The sequence below is a fragment of the Dioscorea cayenensis genome, chromosome 6 (genome assembly GCF_009730915.1).
Source record: "Dioscorea cayenensis subsp. rotundata cultivar TDr96_F1 chromosome 6, TDr96_F1_v2_PseudoChromosome.rev07_lg8_w22 25.fasta, whole genome shotgun sequence".
Taxonomy (NCBI): Eukaryota; Viridiplantae; Streptophyta; class Magnoliopsida; order Dioscoreales; family Dioscoreaceae; genus Dioscorea; species Dioscorea cayenensis.
Window position 1 is genome coordinate 1,996,042 of NC_052476.1, and position 19,930 is coordinate 2,015,971.

At 35.6% G+C, this 19,930-nt stretch overlaps 2 protein-coding genes across 4 annotated transcripts; both read right to left on the minus strand.

Annotated features, from left to right (window-relative positions):
* Nucleotides 1-9,552: 9,552 nt before the first annotated feature.
* On the minus strand, nucleotides 9,553-14,463 carry LOC120263552 (GDT1-like protein 5). The gene is made up of 12 exons (XM_039271504.1): nucleotides 14,308-14,463; nucleotides 14,129-14,197; nucleotides 12,521-12,580; nucleotides 12,381-12,428; nucleotides 11,046-11,134; nucleotides 10,918-10,954; nucleotides 10,780-10,827; nucleotides 10,292-10,357; nucleotides 10,163-10,207; nucleotides 10,016-10,077; nucleotides 9,861-9,933; nucleotides 9,553-9,777 (listed from the first exon to the last, which is right to left on the minus strand). Exons 1-12 carry the CDS (start codon nucleotides 14,326-14,328, stop codon nucleotides 9,703-9,705), a joined length of 693 nt encoding a protein of 230 aa, XP_039127438.1. The 5' UTR covers nucleotides 14,329-14,463; the 3' UTR covers nucleotides 9,553-9,702.
* A 1,612-nt stretch (nucleotides 14,464-16,075) lies between these two features.
* Nucleotides 16,076-18,621, minus strand: LOC120262881 (protein CutA 1, chloroplastic). 3 transcript variants are annotated; one of them, XM_039270790.1, is made up of 6 exons: nucleotides 18,416-18,621; nucleotides 17,810-17,907; nucleotides 17,336-17,398; nucleotides 16,883-16,914; nucleotides 16,641-16,735; nucleotides 16,076-16,476 (listed from the first exon to the last, which is right to left on the minus strand). In XM_039270790.1, the coding sequence occupies exons 1-6, from the start codon at nucleotides 18,583-18,585 to the stop codon at nucleotides 16,392-16,394; spliced, it is 543 nt and encodes a 180-aa protein (XP_039126724.1). In that variant the 5' UTR covers nucleotides 18,586-18,621; the 3' UTR covers nucleotides 16,076-16,391. The 3 variants fall into 3 exon arrangements, with proteins under 3 accessions (XP_039126724.1, XP_039126723.1, XP_039126721.1); XM_039270789.1 differs by having other exon boundaries at nucleotides 18,389-18,621; XM_039270787.1 differs by having other exon boundaries at nucleotides 17,810-17,910; nucleotides 18,389-18,621.
* Between the last annotated feature and the right edge of the window lie 1,309 nt (nucleotides 18,622-19,930).

Sequence of the window (19,930 nt, forward strand, 5' to 3'; positions counted from 1 at the left end):
CAAGAAGGGTATAATCCTTTTTTCAAAAACTACATATGTATAGGCTCGTAAATTTTGTCATGCTTAGTGGCATGTGAACCCGTTAGGGGGTTTAATTTTTTAGCCTAATTTCTTTCGGGGTTTTGAAATTCCGTTTACCCTATTAGATCCGGCGATAAAACCCTAAATCCTGCGGTATAAGGAAGAAGTTAAGCTTTGTAATCCTGAGCCAGGTAGGCTCTTGCACCCGTAACTCTGTGCTTCTGTGTATGGTTTTATTTTACTTATTCAGTTGTTTATTTAATTATGATATTTATTGGTTTATTCTGTATTTGTTCGTCTGTATTCTGTATCTCTGTGGGTTTTTTAGAACATCTCCAATTACTGGCAATTTGCTCAGATCGGAGTAAATCCTAGCCATGTGCACATGTTTTCTGTAGTAGCGCTACCGGACATGAGTGTCTGTTCCGACTGCGGTCGAAGATCCGGGTTCGGCTATTGATATTCTATATGTTCTATTCCGACTTCACAGTCGAAGATCCAGCCTCGAGCTGTTGATTCTATTACTAGTCAGGGAGATGTACACGTTTGGTTTCAGTATATTTTCTATAATTCTAATTATTTCTGTACTCTGAGCAATTTTTTGTATTTCTGTCTGGTTTATTACTATTTCTGCAATTATCTACATTATTCATTATTTCTGCGATCCTACTGGGCCCTTGTGGCTCATGTGCTCTGTGAATTTCTTTTTTGCAGGAGAAGATTAAGCCTAGAATCGGGGGTTTGTTCTGGGAGCCTTATTTTCGTATTTATTTTGTCAAGGTTGTTCAACTCTAGTTTATTTTCTCAGTGAGTGGGACTTGTATTCTGTCTGTATTCTGGTTTTCTGTCTATTAAGAGTGGCATTGTATTTCTGTTAGGCTGTTAAAGCTATATTTGAACTATATCTGTCTACTATTGTTTTTATTCGTAGTTCTGTATTATTGTTTACTATTCTGCCTGTTAAGGTTGACTCTGACCAGGTCTGAAGCCTGAGGCCTTGCGCCCAGTGGGGTCTAGCCCTGTTGGATACGGCCAAAATTAAAAAAATATAAAAACCTAATAATTCTATCGCGACTCGCCCTCTCTTGGGACTTAAAAAGTTTTCACGAGCTGCACTTTGCTCCCACCTTCACCCTTTCTCTTCTCATTTTTCTCCCTGCTGAACTCTCCTACTTCTCCATTTTCTTTTGTAATTTTTCCTTTCTGCTTGCTCCCTCATTTCCTCTTTGGCATTCACACTCCCGGCTCCCTCACTTCCCTTTTTTTAACCCGTTTGACTGGCCGGGTCAAAGCGGTTTCCAGCAAACCGTCGGGTTATCCGGTTTTTGGCCGGGTTATGTGAAGGCCGAGTCAGAGGGTGTAATTGGACCGGCCTCATGTCTGGTTCCCGATTTTTCCGGTCGAGTCAAGCTCATGACTGGTTCCCGGTTTTCCTATTGAGTCAAACTCGATTCTCTTCCCTGCTGCGTGCCCCGTCTCTCCTGCCAAACAGCATCAGCACTCGAGTGTTATCTGTGGCGGCGGCCACGACCCTATCCATCAAGAGGGTCACAGGCTCTTCGGATGACTCCAAAGAAGTGTAGGATTTCTTACTTATTTCAACCACCGATTTTGCCTTGGTGATCATCCTCTTTGGGCAGTGAGGATTCAAGCTTGGCCCGGCGTTGTAGAAACCGATCAAAGGTGATCCTATCGTCGAGGTATCTTGGACCTAAGTATCCCACCCACTGCGTGACATCTCACTCTCATGAGAACCTCTTCCGCTGCGCGATCTCTCACGCTCGAGCTGTCTCCTTAGCTCGATTCGGTATCTACTTGCCCTCATGAACCGTCTCGCACTTGGCCATCCGCTGGAACTGGGCTCTCTTGACGCATGAGTGGAGGGGGAGTCGAATGGCTCATACATAAGGCCGGACGTGCTACCCCAAGTCCTCGCCTCGTCCATAAGGGTCGTCATCAAGTATTCCAACCGAGTGACGATTCCAGCCGAGAATAGCCACAACCAAGAAGGTTAGAAGGAGAAGTCGCCAAGGATAAGAGAGAAAAAGTAAATTCTCTATTGAGTATGAAAGCTTTATAACTAAAGTCAAGCTTAGAACAAGGCTCTCTTGGAACACTCCTAGTTTCTAAGAATACAAGAGGAGAGAACTTTTAAATGAGCTTTTATCACTTGATCATTGGATGATCTCAAATGGAGAATGAGGGGGTCCTTTTATAGCCAAGGGCTTGGAATCTCCTCAAAGGACAAATGGATGAACGCTTCCCAAAGAGTTCCTTGTCCAAGAAGAGCTAGTAAACGAGTCTGATCCTCATCCAAGAGAAAACCAACGATGCTTCTGTTCATCGGGACCCGTCATCCATACGTGCTCCCCACTTGATTTCCCACTAGCTATAGTGTATCCCCTACCTGTCCACAGTGCCAGATAATCACTGTTCATCCGCCCGAGATGTCTCGGTAGTCCCATGAGGTTTCGATCATCACCCGTATGAACAGACGCGTACGGGTGGAGACTGTCTTTCGATCAGTCAGTTGGACTACCAAGACATCCCAGATGGATGATCATCGACTATCTGGCACAGTGGACAGACGGAGGACATATTATAGCTAGTGAGAAACCAAGTGGGGAGCACGCATAGAAGACGGGTCCCGATGAACAAGAACGGTATCGTTGGCTTTCTCTTGGAATGGGATCCAGCTCGTTTGCTAGTTATTGGACAAAGAACAACTGGCAATGTGTTCGTCCATTTGCTCTTAGATGAGATTCCAACCCCCTAGTGGGATGAAGCTATATAACGCCCCCTCACTCTCCTTTGAAGATCATTAAGTGCTCTCATCAAGAGTTCTCTTCTCTTGTTCCCTTAGAAGCTAGGGAGTGTTCTAAGAAGAGTCTTGTTCTAAATTTGGCTTTGATTGTAAGCTTTCATATACCCAATAGAGATTTTATCTTTTCTCTCTTACTCTTTGTGTCTTCTTATTCTTCTTTCCTTCTTGAGTTAGCTATTTTCGGCTATTTTCTGGGTAAAAGCTGACTTGTAAGACGCAATCGCTGCATAGACCAAGTTTCTAAGTAAAACCCCGTGTCAAGTGGTATCACAAGCAAGAAAATTGAAAAAAGGATACAAATGCAAAAGATCAAACTATCACTTTGCTCTCCCAAATATTGGTTATTTTCAAGGGTATAATAGCATTTAACCACTCTATAGGTCATATTCAAATTCTATCATGACCCATGAGTACTAAATCAGACATAAGTTTGTCTATCTTTTCCCAAATCACCAAATTATAAATTCTAAGGATAACAGACAACTAAGGCTATGACATATCTAAAATTCACATGGTCTAAAGCACTACTCAATGCATAACATTTATTTGAATGCCCGGCTATTCCTGTAGACTTGCAATTCCAACATACCCTTTTTAACCGTGAATATATCTCAATCTATAACTCCAAAATTAGAGATATTTTACGAACAATCAGATACCTTAATAATAAACAACTTTTATATATTTTACGAACAATCAGATAACTTAATAATAAACAACTTTTCTATTTTTCACCTTACCCAATTTAATCTTTATGACCATCAAAAATACCCATCAATCTTGATGTTCTGCACAGACATCCCATCCAAGATAGTGTACTAATAAAATCATATCTCATAAATACAGGCATATAAAATCTGAAAATTTTCAGGTATTTAGGTAACATCAAGATATACAACTTTCATATTAAACATGAGTCCTAATTCAAATTCTAAGATCCTCAAATTCTCTGATCAATCTTCATGCTTCCTGCAGAAATGCCATTAAGCACATCTACAGAAATTTGATCATATCTTACAAATTACAGGGGTAAAAATTCTAAAATTTGGCAGAGACAAAGATAAAGTCATCTTCTACAACTTTATTATATAAATTTAAATCTAAATAAGAACTTACAATCATGAAATAAATTAAAAACGGATCATGGCTGCATAGAAATCTTGACCGCGTCACCTGCGTTTAAAGCTTATAATTTACAGGATACTTGTGCAAATATTCTAAAATTTGGCAGTAAACTAAATAAGACCTCAATCTACAATTTTGCTATTTTGATCTCTTCCAAATTATGTCTCTAGGTCTCCCAAAATTAAAGAGGGATTTCTACTATGCTAACGGGAAATTTCTCAATCTAGGGTTTCAAAAAACTTAAAACTTAAAAATCAATAGCTAAGATTAAATATAACATCAACGGGTAGGATTAAACAGGGGTGGAGCTCACAAATAAACTCAGATTATGTTATTAAAAAAACACGGAAAAGAGATATAACAGTCTAGCAAAATAGAGTATGTGAAGTTCGTGCAAAATATTATACTATTCTTGGAGTTATAAAAAAATAAAAAATAAAAAGATTTCCCCGAGACGAAAAACAATTTTAAAGTATTTAAACCCTACGTTATACGAGACAACTGATGTACCGAACACAACACAATGTATTTTATAGAAAAATTTGCAAACATACGCAAGCAGACAGTACATATATAGAGGGTTTTCCTTCTCACGTAAAAAAATGATTACCAGACTTGGTGCAGCCCAGCCGAGAAGAGCAGAGAGTGTAGTCATCATCTAAAATTAAATAAAGAGAAAATTTACTATTACTAGCTGTAAAGAATCACAAGCCATCATAAAAACAAACTGAAAAGGAAAGAAGACTGACAATCACTGCTCCCAAACATCCTGCTAAGACAAGCCTCCTTGGATGGCGCATTGCCAAGATCTTGGAAAAAAAAAACGTATGCCATCATCAAACATTGCCCAAAAAAAAAATTGAAAATGGCTCATGCTGAATAACAGATGAAAAACAAATGGTCTAGTTTGCTGAATATAGCCTTCAATATCAATAAATAGTCAATTTGAGTCTCATATAATTATTGGGAGAAGAACTTCAGAAAGAAATATTCTGATAAGTTATGCGAAAGAATGACACTAGCTTTCCCACAACTCGAAGGTTTTCAGATAAATGTATAGTGAGAAAAATAGATGTAAATTTGAAAAACAGATTTTCACATGATATATACATATGATAACGATGAACATAGCGAGCTGGTATTTTCTAAACAATCCAGTTAATGAAATAACAATATGCTGATAAGTATACAGAACAGATCATTTTAGCTTCCAATCATAGTAATTACAATTACGTGGGCAGTTTGGTGTGCACAGTCCAAATTGAAAGAATAAAAAACTTGAGGTGCAAAAGGAAAAACTGCAGTGTCATGAACCAAACTATTTGAGATCAACAGATAAAATAGTTTCTTCAGTTAACTTGAATTCTGCATGGTGTATCTCTGGCATCCAATGGATATGCTTGAGCTATTGCACAACAATGATGTCATTAACAATAAATATGAAGAAGACTATGAAAATACAAGGTTTATTGGCCCCGTAAAGGACAAAGGGGGCAACTTTCTCTTGCTGTAATATTAGTATCTAGTATTCTACAGCTTCTTGGTCACTTGATAAAAACATCGATCATAAACCCTGAAACTATGTATGCTAAAATTTAAGCAGTTTTCGGAACGTGTTCTGCTGTACAAAAAACTTGAGTTTTATAAAATGAACTCTATATTGGCAATTCACTTTTGCTTAAATTAAAGCAGCTATCAGTAAGTAACTGAGAACAATAGCAGCTGCTAGCATTCGTTTTACAATTTTCACTCAATTTGGCACACAAAAGTTTTTCCATTAAAGCAAGTGACAAAATGAACTCTATATTGGCAGTTCACTTTGCTACTGAGACCACAACCATAAAAATGAAAAGCAGGTAAAAGCAAGCATAGAAAAATCGACCACCATACTGACGAGACAAGCAAAAGTTTTGGCCCAGTCTCACCTCTATTACGTCTAATTATTCTCCTCTAATAACAAAATTCAATAGAGCATAACCAAAAACATATCTTTCAGAGCTCCACATGTTGACATCTGCATCATTTTGGGACAACTAAAGTACAACTGTTTTCTTCTTAAGAGTATAATTTTTTGGATAGGACGATTTTTTTATGACAACATTCAATTTCAAGCTCCTCCACGCTGCTTGTTCATAGAAGGAAAATACAGATGGAAAAGGAAAGTAAGCAAAATGACAAAGACAAAAGGAAACAAATTGCTATTAATGCGCTTTCTCTCATTTTCTTATCATTTTTTTTTCCTCATTAACCCAAATCGCCTACGAAAGTTATGTATATATTTATATTTGAAATTTTTAAATTGACCCCAATGTTCTTATTATTTACTGTTGAACTTTTTTAGAATTTTTTCCCCAAGATTAGCGGCCTAGACCCTTGCACAAGCTTTGGCCGAGCAAATAGGAACAGGGCCGTGATTCAAACTCTCACTAATTGTGAAGACCTGACCGTTCGTAATTTTTTGGACTCTCCGCCACGGCCAGAACTCATCACCCAAAGAAAGATGGCAAATCAGTGATTGTGTATGGTTCCGGCACCTCATATTTATGAGGGCCTACCTACATTTACTCCGCCAAAGTTTATGCCCATCTTTGCTTTCCTTAACGGCCTACCCGCTCATTTTTAGCAATTAAAAAAAAAAAACACTAAAGATGGAAAATCTGTGAGTGGCAAGAAGACAAAAGGCCAAGCTCAAACGAAACTAAAAAATCCAAACTTTAACTTTGAATATAAAAGATTCAATCGCCTTCAAAACACTAAACATCAATAAAACCAAAGACCACTAGAATCATCACAAAAATTCCAATCAAACTAGAAAATAACGAATTGAGTACATACAGCAGCAGCAAAGAAAGTCTTATCTCCAATCTCCGACAGCACGGTCTATCGCCAAAGACTTCGTAAACCCCTGAAAATCCAGCTCACAAAACCATTTAAAATTATAAAAAAATAAAATAAAATAAAATAAAAATAAAAAAATCTCTTTTCTCAAACAAAAGACAACCTTTTGAATCCCTCTTTCCTTTCCACCAAGAACTACTCACCTCCATGAGAGAAAACCCCATCCTCAGCAAACAAACAAAGGATTCGGATTCCAAAACCAAAAGAGAGAATCAGAGAGATAAGGGAATGGGATTGAAGATCAGCAACGGCGTCAACACTTGTGACTCTGAGGCCCGGGATCCAAAGAGAGGCATTGGACAGAAATAAATAATAAAAAGGAGTTCTTTAATGATTTTTTTAACCTTTTGTCCCTGTAAGAGTTTTGAATATCTTATTGTTTCAAAAAATTATTTTTGGTGTGATAATAATCCTTGTATTTTCCTCACTGTGTTTTTTTTCGCTCACTTTAATTTAAGCTCATCGATTGGATTATCTCAATTTAGTAGATTTTAAAAAAATAACAGCTCTATTAGAAATCATGCAAGAGTTGCGGATTTGGATTTGAATTCCCAACTAGATACGAACACGATAACTCCCACACGATTGCTCTCACCATCCCTCCATCCTTGTCTCTCTTCACACCCCTCAACTTGCTTCTGCACCCATCTCGAGATTGCACCACCCTTCTCTATCATCTCGCTGATAGAAAATAGATGAGAGGATAGATTAATTCTCATTGTATTGAACAACAACCCTTTGGTTCTACATATAGGCAATCAATAATACAAGGATACCACGTGTATATATATATATATATACATATACATCTAACATACATACAGGTACATATACACGTCTAACATGCATGTATATGCATACATATATACATCTAGTATACATACATGTACACATACACATCTAACACCCCCCCTCAAACTCAAGGCGGATCATGCGTCTTAAATTTGGATAACATGAATAGATGTTGATCTTTGGTTTGTGCTTTGTTGAAGAAATCAGCTACCTAGACTATGGTAGGAAGATAGTGAAGTGATACAGTCTGAGCATGGACATGATATTGGATGAAGTGTGCATCCACACCAATGTGTTTGGTCAGCTCATGCTTGACCGGATCTGCAGCAATCTGAAGAGCCCCGGTACTGTCACAGTAAATAGGAATATGAGAAGTGATTGATACACCAAAATCTTGCAGAATCGAACGAAGCTAAAGAACCTCCTGGACGGTAGAAGCCAACGCACGAATCTCAGCCTTAGCACTAGACTTGGCAATAGTATGCTGCTTCTTGGTCTTCCAAACAACAAGAGAAGAGTCAAGAAAGATACAGTAACCAATAACAGAAATTCGATCATCAGGAGAACTTGCTCAAGTAGCGTCAAAATAGGCCTGCAGCTGAAGAGTGGACTAACGTGGGTAGAACAGACCACGCAAGGCAATGCTACAAAGATACCGCAACACCCGGAGAAGATGAACATAATGAACAAAAGTGTCCGGTGATGGAGTATAAAATGGTCGGGATGAAGTAGCCGGTGATGGAGTATAAGATGGTCGGGATAAAAGTGGATGGTGTATATTAAGTTGGCCGGGATAAAGGTGAGAAAGAGAAACGAGATGGAAGTGAGAGAGAGGAAGATGGCCCAAGAAGAGAAGATGGCCGGAGAAAGCAACCAGGCTAGTTTGATACCATGATAAAAGATAGATTAGAGAATAGCTCGATTCTCATTGTATTGAACAACAGCCTTTTGGGTTTACATATAGACAATCAATAATACAGGTATACCTCATGTACATATATACATACATATATACATCTAATATACATACAGGTACACATACACATCTAACATGTATATGTATATATATATATACATGTACGCATACACGTCTAACACTCACAACCTCCTCCCTTCTCCGTCGTCTCACAGCTTCCATTGAGGCAAAAAAAAAAAACACCAATACAAACAACTCTATTTATGTTTGGACAAAAACGCCAGTCACATAAAATAAAAAACACTTGGTAAATTTTTTGAGTGAGTATTGAACTTTGCTTTTCTTTCAATCTGTATTAAAATAGACATTAAATTTTGATTTTATTTCACTGATAGAATAAGTAGAGTTTTTCAGTGAATTTTTGATGACATGAATGCCAAAATATTTACATAAATACCTACGGTCCACATCATCCGCTTGTGTGGAGTGTGCCACATCAGACATTTCAGCGTCCACATCACAAGAGATTCATTGGAAAACCCCAATTACCCTATCAGTGAAATGAAATCAACGCTTAATATCCATTTTGATACTTTAGTGCTTAAATTAAAACAAGAGCAAAGTTCGGTATTGACTTAAAAAAAGTTACCCAAAATATTTCTATAATAAATCATCTGAATTTACTTTAATCTGGAAAAAAATAATAAGCACATATTAAAAGTTTATTTAAAAAAAAAAATCTTAAGTCAATCCAAACAACCAAGTCTTCTTCTATAAACACCACATCTTGAATGGCTGCCATTTAAGCAATACCTGTCCACATTCTTTATATATACATATAAGAAAAAAAATAAAGAAAGAAAGAAAGAAAGAAGAAACAAACTGGATAAATTACCAAGAAAACAGAAATAACTTTGAATTAAACCTACCTCAATCACCAAATTAATCCACCAAGCAAGAAAGAGCAACAACAATCTCAAGAATAATTGAAGGAAAACCTCCAATGGACCAATCAACCTATCTTTAATCATCATAAATGTATTGTGATACCATTATTATCGTATCTATATAATAACTTCTTCATTCAAATAGTTGGAAAAATAAATTGGGTTAAACGAGTTGTAAGTTAGGACTCCCCGACCGCCGAAAGCAAGGATTGAACACCAAAAACAAGGAACAGAATTCCACTGGAGAATGCCACCTGCATAGAAATAAACAAAATGTTAAAATCGTGGATTTATCGTTTAGATGAAATAATGCGAGGATTATTGTTTTTTGTTTCACCATCTTCTCAGATATCTGGGATGCCAAGCTCTTCCCACCGAGAATTGCTGCTACCGTACACAAGGTTTGCCCTCTGCAGTTGAATTTAGAAAAAAAATCATCAGCGTTTGAAAATGAAAGGATAAATAATCGAGTAACAGAATAAGAAGACATACAGAATGCCCCCAAGAATGACACCAAAAGGGTCCTCATCAGATGCTAAGCCAATAGTAGCAATCTAAGAAGAAAAAAAGCAAAGAAATAATTCAGAGTTTGAGTTTTATCATGACCATGAGTTGAACACAGATTTCCCAAGAGAATACCTGACTCTTGTCACCCCATTCACCGAAGAAAGTGATTGAAAACGCCTGCAACAATCGAATAATTATAAACATTATATGGTCTACTGGTTATTTTTTACAAACATCGACTAGTTAATATGTGACTGCTACCTTCAGAAGAATTGGTGAGAAGAATTGCGTCAAAAATGGTCTCTGTTGTTTCTTCAAGTCATCTGCCTATTAAGTACATAGCTCAATCAGTAAGTAAAACCGGGGACAAAGAATTAGCTCAAGTGTCTCGAGCAATAAAAACCTTGTACAATAATGAATCAACATCAAATTACGTCAAATGTGAGAATTATGACACAAAGCTGCATAGTCTACAGGTATAAGTGCACTTATCCCATTGAAAAGTGCTTTGTGGGGGGTATATAAGCAAATATAATTTTCTTTTTACAGCAGTATATCAGCAATTGCCTACTTTTGTAGGGATATACGAGCACTTCTCTTTAAATTTTTTGTGTATATGGTAGACTAGACCTGTTAGATCCCAATAACTAAATGCCCAGCACAAACTCAAGTTGGAAGTAGAAATCACACTAAATACCCTGTACATACCCAGTGGAACTATATGCATCCACTGAAAATGCTCAACTAACCTTAGGACCTCCTTTAGCACCATTTTTATCAGCTTTCAAATCAGCATCCTGACATTGTATCAGATAATTATGGTTAGCAAAGTGTTCATGCTGTGAGTTCAACATAGATTTAAGGATGAATAGAAAAGGAAAACCAACCAATTTTGCTTCTACTTCAGCGAACTCTTCCGCATCCCTAAAGAGAAGAAAACAAGTGAGAAAATATCAAAAGTAATATGGACCCAAAATAATGAAACATTTATAGAGCCTGAGGTTGATAACCATACCCTTCTTCTGTGAATCCTTCCCACAATGACCAGAGGCCAAATGCAAAGAACAAAATGGTTGTTATATTGTGCGTCCATTTGCGGGATAGCTGCTCAAATTTAGTAAGGTTTAAAAATGGAAAATGATGAGGAGTCCATCAGATAATATCAACAACTACAAGCAATGGAAGACAAAGGGAAAAGCAACCCCCGTTCCTTTTTTCCCTTTTTTATTCCTTCAGTTCTTTTACACTAATAAGAGAATTCTAGTTTTGATGGTACAATGAGCGGAAAGAATAAAACTCAGGATCACAATTTGGATTAAAATCATAGAATACCTTGAGAGAGAAAGAAAGACTAGTGGAGATCAACAGAAACAGAAGAAGCAATCATCCAGAAGAAAACTATTACAACAGTGAAAGTAGTCTTTTGAGGCCAGTCCAATTTTTACCATGAACAACTTGATTATAATACACCATGTGCAATGCTTTAATAAACCATTTCTCACAGTCTTGACACTTTCAGTATAAAGTAGCATCAGTTAATTCTAGGCCTTCCACTCAAGATACAAGTCTTTAAGGCACAAAAATAAAATAATTGTCAGGACTTAAAACTATGAAATGTAGTTATTTGGACAAGGAACAAGGGATAGATGAGGGTTTCCAGCTTCATCTCATCATCTTATTTTTCTTCAACCATGCCTATGTAGCTCCTGGTAAGGCTTGTTCAACTCACTATTCAGATGTTTTTATGGGTTTAGGAGAATCACAACAACATGGACACTATTTGCACCAGCTAATGATGGCTTACATCCATCAAGAGGTCGCATGACTTATAGTTGCTACATGAAGCCAAAACAGTGAATTGCTTTTGGAGAAATTAGGATCTAATCCAGTACAAGTTATTCCATACATGGTCATTTCTTTATTTAATTATGCTATCACCACTCCAATCTGGAGAGCTTAATGTACCTTAAAAGCAGAGGTTAGGAACTTTCATGATAACAGCTAAATAGAACATACGCAAACTGCAAAATGGATATTTATCCAATGGTTGAGCTACTAATTTCATATTTTAATTTGATGTTATTGCAACAAAATGGAAAAAGAGAGGTAACAGTCTAGCAAAATAGAGTATGTGAAGTTCGTGCAAAATACTGTACTACTCTAGGAGTTATGCATAAAAAAAGGATTTCCATGCGACAAAAAATGATTTTAACGTATCTTAACCCCAAGTTATACAAGATAACTGATGTACGAAACACAACACAATGTATTTTATAGAAAAATTTGCAAACATAAGCAAGTGGACAGTACAGATATAGAGGGTTTTCCTTCTCACTTAAAAAAAGATTACCAGATTTGGTGCAGCCCAGCCGAGAAGAGCAGAGAGTATAGTCATCACCTAAAATTAAATAAAGAGAAAATTTTACTATTACTAGCTGTAAAGAAATCACAAGGCATCATAAAACAAACTGAAAAGGAAAGAAGACTGACAATCAGTGCTCCCAAACATCCAGCTAAGACAAGCCTCCTTGGATGGCGCATTGCCAAGATCTTTAAAAAAAACATACGCCATCATCAAATATTGCCCATATATATATATATATATATATATATATATAAATGCCAACTGCTGAAAGAAAGATGGAAAAACAAATGGTCCACTTTGCTAAATATATAGCCTTCAATACCAATAAATAGTCAATTTGAGTCTGACATAATTATTGGGAGAAGAACCTCAAAAAGATATATTCTGATAAGTTATGCTAAAGAATGACACAAGCTTCCCCACAACTCAAAGGTTTTCAGATAAATGTCAAGTGAGAAAAATAGATGGAAATTTGAAAACCGGATTTTCACATGATATGTAAATATGATAACTATGAGCATAGCGAGCTGGTATTTTCTAAACAACCCAGTTAATGAAATAACAATATGCTGATAAGTAGCATCAATGAATGTTAGATATATAGAACAGATCATTTTAGCTTCCAATCATGGTAATTACAATTACGTGGGCAGTTTGGTGTGCGCAGTCCAAATTGAAAGAAAAAAACTTGAGGTGCAAAAGGCAAAACTGCAGTGTCATGAACCAAACTATTTGAGATCAATGCTTGAAAACTTTTACAAAAGGCAAAGATGACTATCTATCAGTAACTGAGAACAACAACAGCTGGTAGCATTTGTTTTACAATTTTCATTCTGGCACACAAAATTTTTTTCATTTAAGCAGGTGACAAAATGAACTCTATCTTGGCAGTCACTTTTGTTAATGCGACCGCAACCATAAAAACTAAAAGCAGGCAAAAGAAAGCATAAAAAATCGACCACCACACTGACAAAAAAAAGTATTTTGGCCCAGGCTCACCCCTATTATGCCTAATTATTTTCTTCTGATACCAAAGTCCACTAGAGCATAACCAAAAACATGTCTTTCGAAATTCCACATGCTGAGATCTGCAGCACTTTGTGACAAGTGACAACTAAAGTGCCTAACTATTTGCAGGATGATGACTGTTTTCTTCTTAAGAGTATAATTTTTTGGATAGGAAAATCTTTTTATGACAACATTCAATTTCAAGCTCTTTCAGGCTGCTTGTTCATAGCAGAAAAAAAACAGAAGGAAAAAGGAAAGTAAGCAAAATGACAAAAGAAAAAGGAAACAAATTGTTATCAATGCACTTTCTCTCATTTTCTTATCCATCTTGTTTTCTTCAACCCAAACACCAAATTTAAAAAAAAAAAAAAATCCCTTCTGAACTCCTTTCCTTGTTCTCTATTTTCCCTACACCCAACCACACGCTTAGGAAATTTCTACGGTAGATCTCCCATGGCTTCAGCTTGCTGATTTTTCACTTATAAAAAGATAATTTCCTGCTTGAATTCTGTGATTACTAGAACTCCCCAACAAAAGAAACATGGAAAATCTTTGAGTAGCAAGAAAAAAGAGGCCAAACTCAAAAGATACCAAAAATCCAAACTTTAACTCTGAATATAAAAGATTCAATCACCTTCAAAAAACTAAACACCCATAAAACCCAAAACCACTAAAATCATCACAAAATTCCAGACAAACTACAAAATAACGAATTGAAAACATACAGCAGCAGCAAAGAAAGTCTTATCTCCGATCTCCGACAGCACGGTCATCGCCAAAGACTTAGTAAACCCCTGAAAATCCAGCACACAAAACCATTTTAAGAAAAAATATATATATATCTTTTCTCAAAGAGAAGACAACCTTTTGAATCCCTCTTTCCTTTCCACCAAGAACTACTCACCTCCATGAGAGAAAAACCCATCTTTGGCAAACAAACAGAGGATTCGGATTCCAAAACCAAAGGAGAGAATCACAGCGATAGAGGATTGGGATCGATGAGCAGCAATGGCGTCTCCGCTTGAACCTCTGAAACCAGCGATCCAAAGAGAGACTTTGCAATGAAATAGATAATATAAAGGAAATCTTTAATGATTTTTTACCTTTTAGACCTTTTAAAAGTTTTGAATTTCTTATTGTTTCCAAAAATTATCTTTTGGTCCCTTGTTTATGTTTCTAGTTCTTAGTTGACTCTGAGTCTCAGCTGACAGTCAACCTTTTTTTTCTCAAATTTACCAATTTTTTAGAACATCACAAGATATAAAATATTTATTTGTTTTTAGTAATTTTTGAGAAATTTCAAATTTTATGTTTTTATAAATATGACGAAATATAGAGGTTGTGCAGCATAGAGTTGATAATTATATAAATATAAGTGAAAAAAAAAATCTATCTTAATTTTTTTTGGATATTGATCAAAATTTCAGGTATTAAAATCTTATTTATTTTAAATTTTAAATATATATAATAATTTATTTGTGCATATTAAAATAAAAAATAACTGCCAACTCTTTTGATCTATTGGTATAGATCTCTGAAACTCATGATTTCTAATCTATTGTTAAATTTATAGTTACGATTCACACATGTGCACATCTTGATTTTTTTAAAATAAGAGACATGACTTTAACCACTTATCACCAATTTATCAAATAATAATAATTATTATAACTTGATTTTATGACAATTTAAATCAATTAATTATCAAAAAATTCTTTGCCAAAAAGCGTGTACTTCGAAACTTTGAATGGTGGTCTCTTACATTGTACCAAATAATTTGAAATTTTTTCAGGGTGTGATAAGAAAAAACTCCTTCCCCGGCGGAGTGGCAAACAGAATCTTTTTGTAGATAATAACAAAATATTTATCAGTGAAATAATAACCACAGATTGCATGAAATTGGAAAAATGCAATGAATAATTTGATATAAAAATTCATCATGTCAATTAAAATTAATAAGAATAAATGAATTGTTCCATCTTTTCTGGAGAATAATTTGGTACCACAAAAAATCTAATTTTAGAGGAATAAATTGAACAAAAGTTGATGGAATCCAATGCCTTGAGCAGTAGACAGCACTAAAACTAAAACATGCCAAAAATAAATATTACTTTCAAAAATTAAAATAAATAAAACGTTTATATGTTCAAATATAACAAGAAAAGTCAAGTAAAAAAAGTGTGCATGCAAATAAATAATATTTTGAGGGTACAGATGCAAAACATTTTAAAGTACACAAAATTATAAAACATTTTAAGGGCGTTTATGCAAGAAAAAGGATTACGTCATCAAGTTGAAGAAAAACACACAGACGTGCAGGCCGGACTTGTTCGTACACACATTAAATTTTTTTTTTAATAAATTTCAATTAAAATTTTTAAATGAATTTATGATTTTTTTAAAAAAAGACAGCATTTTGTTCAATATTTTCATCCATTTTATACAAAAAAAAAATATATATTAAAATTTCATCAATTGATTGTTATTCACTGAATGGGTCAAATAATAATACAAACAACATCATGTACACTTTGTATAGGGATAAAAAAAAGAGACACAAGCATTGAAAAAAATCAACAATATGTTTACTTTAATGAACGTCGCAATCTTTTGGTTGTATTTAATTATCAATAACATCAATTAAGTCAAAAATGTACATAACATCGCAAACAAAATACAACCATACATTTTGACTCAATCGAATATTCGAACAAATTCTCACTTTATCGGCATCTCTAAGTTCCATCAACACGAAATGCAATGAGCTGACGATAATCGAAAGTAGATACAACATACGAAATATAGCCTTATGTTCTTCACTCAAGCGAATGTTAACCAAAAAAGATTCATACAGCAGCATTCAGGATTTATTACAAGATAAGACGTCGTTTCTTGGAGCATATAATGTACTATAGATACTTCGAGAGCTCAATATGTTCCGCATTTTAGATCCAGAAGCACTTACAGTGCACTTCACAATTTGCAGCATCACTCGTCTTTGGTACTGTTCTTGATCCACTCGAGGTACTTCTCGTTACCGCCTTTGATAGGTAAAGCAATGACTTCCGGAAGGCTGTGAATTAACGCGAGACATGTTAAACAATTGATTGAACTTTCCGATATTAACCAGAACTTATACAAACAAGAAGTACATATTATTCCAAAGATCATGATGGTATAATATCCGACGGACGGGCCTTAAATTGCTGACTCATAGTTGTTAGTAATGGAACTTACTCGTATTCATGGTTAGCTTTCACATGTTCAGTCAAGGCATTGAGAAGGGACTCTCTTGTCTTAATTATGAGTAGTTCCTCAGCATCAGACTGTACCTGAAAAGGAAACAAGAAGAAAAAGATTGAATTTATTCACACTATGCGCAGGATATCTCTGTAAAACAAGAAACCGATCATTGGATAATTTGTTGGATGTAATTCATTTGTCTGCGTATCTAAGAAGCTAGGGATTTAGTTCAGTACCTTACCGTCCCACCAATACACGGATTCAATACCTGCAATGACAAAAATACTTGTGCTCAGAAGGATAAACCCTTGGGGATTAATCTCTATGAAAACAAAGCTAAGAGGAGTCGACGTTTATCAAGAAATAACTTTTGAAAAATTCATAGGATGAAGTAGACAATCCACAATTTAACATTTTTTTTTTTTTGTTAACTCAATTAAGGTGTTTTCTACTCAACTAACATCAATGTACCTACACGCATACTTGTGATAGTATTAAATATTTAATGCAAAGGAATCAGTATATAATGTCAACCGAACAATCAAAAGAACAATCTAAACGTTCAAGCTCTATTAGCATGTGTTATTGCAATTAATTTCTATTAACATGTGTTATTGCTATCAATTTCGGAAAGCATAATAGACTTTTCAAGCTTTTAATATAAAAAATATTAAGAACAAGGCGCATGCCTGGCACTCGATTGACACATGCAGCAAGTCTTTCTTTGATGATGCTTTCCGAAAGCTTCTTGCCTGCAGTCAAACAAAAAAATCATGCTAATCATAACTTAAGACTAATACAACTATCACATTAGAAAGTCATCTTGAACAGCCAGCATTTTCAGTACAAAATTTCAGCATCAGAATATCCATTTAGATCAGACTAAACCATTCCAAGATTTCTTCTAAGATCATATATCAGAAAGATCGAGTTTGTCTTTATTCAACGGCATTGCACAAGATCAAGCATTGCTAAAGCAAGTAAGATAATGAAAATATTGCTTCAGCTACCTAGCAGTATAACCTTTGATAAGAAAACATCGAATTCATCATACAATACCATACATACAAATCATGTCAAACAAAGAACTTCTCATAAAAGCTGAAAGAGTGCACAATAACATAAGTGTAAGGCTGTAAGCTGAAAAAGACATCAAGATCAACCTGCTTCTTTGTTTGGAACAGTGACATAAACAACTATAGAAGGTACTGTGGTAGAAGCCGATGCCATAGCAGTGGAATGGAGAGTTCTTCCCTTTGACCTGCTAATTTTTCCATCCAAGAAAACCAGTAAACAAAAGTTGGGTATTTTGTCATATCATTCCATGATCAAAACAAAGGCTAAGAAAAAAAAAAATGCAATTTTGATCCCAGAAATTCTAATGTGAGTAGTGAATTCAACACAAACACAACCGGGCAAATCCACAACCAAGATGAAGCCTTTTCATAATTTTTCAGAAACTAAAAAACCCCTTTTTCAACTGTGTTAATCGCTTTGCAAAATTGATAGTGTTGATGAAATTAACCAAAAAATCCCAAATATTCTAATAATTATTAAAAACCAATTCTCATAAACCCTAAATAAGCATAGGGAAAACAAAAACTCCGGATCAATCTACAATAATAGCCAGATTTACAACATTGAAAAGGAAAACACAAGAATCCATCCAGAATTAACCAAAACTTCGCATCATTTCCACAATTCCGAGAGAGAGATAGAGAGAGAGTGAGATGGATATAGACCTAAGAAAAGGGAGAGAAAGAGAGCACCCCGTTCTGCAAGCGAAGGTAGTGAAGGTGCCGAGACTGAGCACCCAGAGAGCGCCGACGAGCGGGGCACGACGGCGGAGAAGCGCAGTAGTGGCGATGTTACGCCGGTGAGAATAAGGAGGCGGAGAAGCGGAAGCAGATGGAAACCTTAATAGACTAAGAAGAGCCATGTTATTCCTTTGGGTCCAACCTTTTTCATTCTTTAGGGAATGGTATTAGATGCTGTTTTTTTTATTTTTTTTTAAAAGAATGGCCCTATTAAACTTCTTTTTTGTTTTAATTTTTTTTATTTCTTATTTATAATTGTGAATCATTTGCGAGTAAAGATTTTCTAATTTTATAATTAAATTGATAAATAAATATATGATTGATGATATATTTATATATAAATTAAAATTTGCTCATTAGGTTGAATTTTTTATACTCCCTCTGTTCTTTTTTACTTGTTACGTTTTGGAGCTCTTCTTTGTTCATTTTTACTTGTCACATTAGAAATTTTGTGTAGCATTAAATATTTTTTTCCAAATTTACCCTTTAAATTAATATACTTGTATAATTTTCAATAAAACACAATCAACTATGTATTAAATTATATATTCCACTAGTGGGGTTTAAAATGGGAGTAATTTTAAAAAATAATAAAACTTTTTATAAAATATAGGTGACCAATTAATTTTAACTAACTATTTTTAATCGGTGTGCATTAGGTAAATGTGACAAGTAAAAAGGAACGGAGGGAGTATGGATGTATAACCACACATGCATTTGAGCTATTATATTCAAAGGGCGTGCGTGAGTAGGGGTGCAATCGAGCTAAGCTGAGGCGAGATTTGAGTTGTTCGAGCTTAGCTCTACAAAATTAGCTATAACCTCGAGCTCGATTCAAGGCCAAACTTGTAAGCTTGGCTCGAGATAGTAAAATTAAGCTAGAAGTAGCTTCGAGCTCAACTCGAAAAAAAATCTCATTTATAATTAAAAACGAGCCGAGCTCGAGGTCGCTTCAAGTTTGGCTCAAAAGAAGTTCATTTATAGTAGAAAAACGAGTCGAGCTTGAGCTCGGCTCGTTAATGAGCTCGTTTAGCATGCTCACAAAGCAAGCTCATTAATAGGCTTGCGAGTTTGCCCATTAATAGGCTCGCGAGCCTCCTAACAAGCAGGCTCGTGAGCCTTAACGAGGCGAGCAACATGTGGCCCGAGCTCCGCTCATTTAATAATTTGAACTCAAAAATTAAACTCGAGCTCGATTCATTTACTTAATGAACGAGCCTTCTCCAAGCCAAGCTTCGAGTAGTTCGTGAGCGGTTTGGTTGATTTGCAGCCCCTATGCATAAGTATTGAGATACCACGCACTCAATTCCTATGTCTTTACTATGCATGGGGGATCCTGTGGCACTACCATTTCTATCGTGTTTCAAGCCGGGGGACATAGATTGGGCTCTTGCTTATATGTAATATCTTACATGATGGGCTAGTGCACCTAGACCGGGTAATAATCTTGCTTGGGTACTAAACTAT

Bases quoted from the DNA above. Each gene is read 5' to 3' on its own strand.
- LOC120263552 (XM_039271504.1), bottom strand. From the start codon at position 14,328: ATGGGTTTTTCTCTCATGGAG. The intron at 10,828-10,917 runs GTTGGTTTTCCT...ATACAATGTCAG, and splicing joins CTGAAGTAGAAGCAAAATTG to GATGCTGATTTGAAAGCTGA. The intron at 10,358-10,779 runs GTTAGTTGAGCA...TGTACTTAATAG, and splicing joins GTGCTAAAGGAGGTCCTAAG to GCAGATGACTTGAAGAAACA.
- LOC120262881 (XM_039270787.1), bottom strand. From the start codon at position 18,585: ATGGCTCTTCTTAGTCTATTAAGGTTTCCATCTGCTTCCGCTTCTCCG. The intron at 17,911-18,388 runs GTCTATATCCAT...TGGAAAAATTAG, and splicing joins CTTTCTCTCCCTTTTCTTAG to CAGGTCAAAGGGAAGAACTC. The intron at 16,915-17,335 runs GCATGCGCCTTG...TTGTCATTGCAG, and splicing joins ATGTGTCAATCGAGTGCCAG to GTATTGAATCCGTGTATTGG.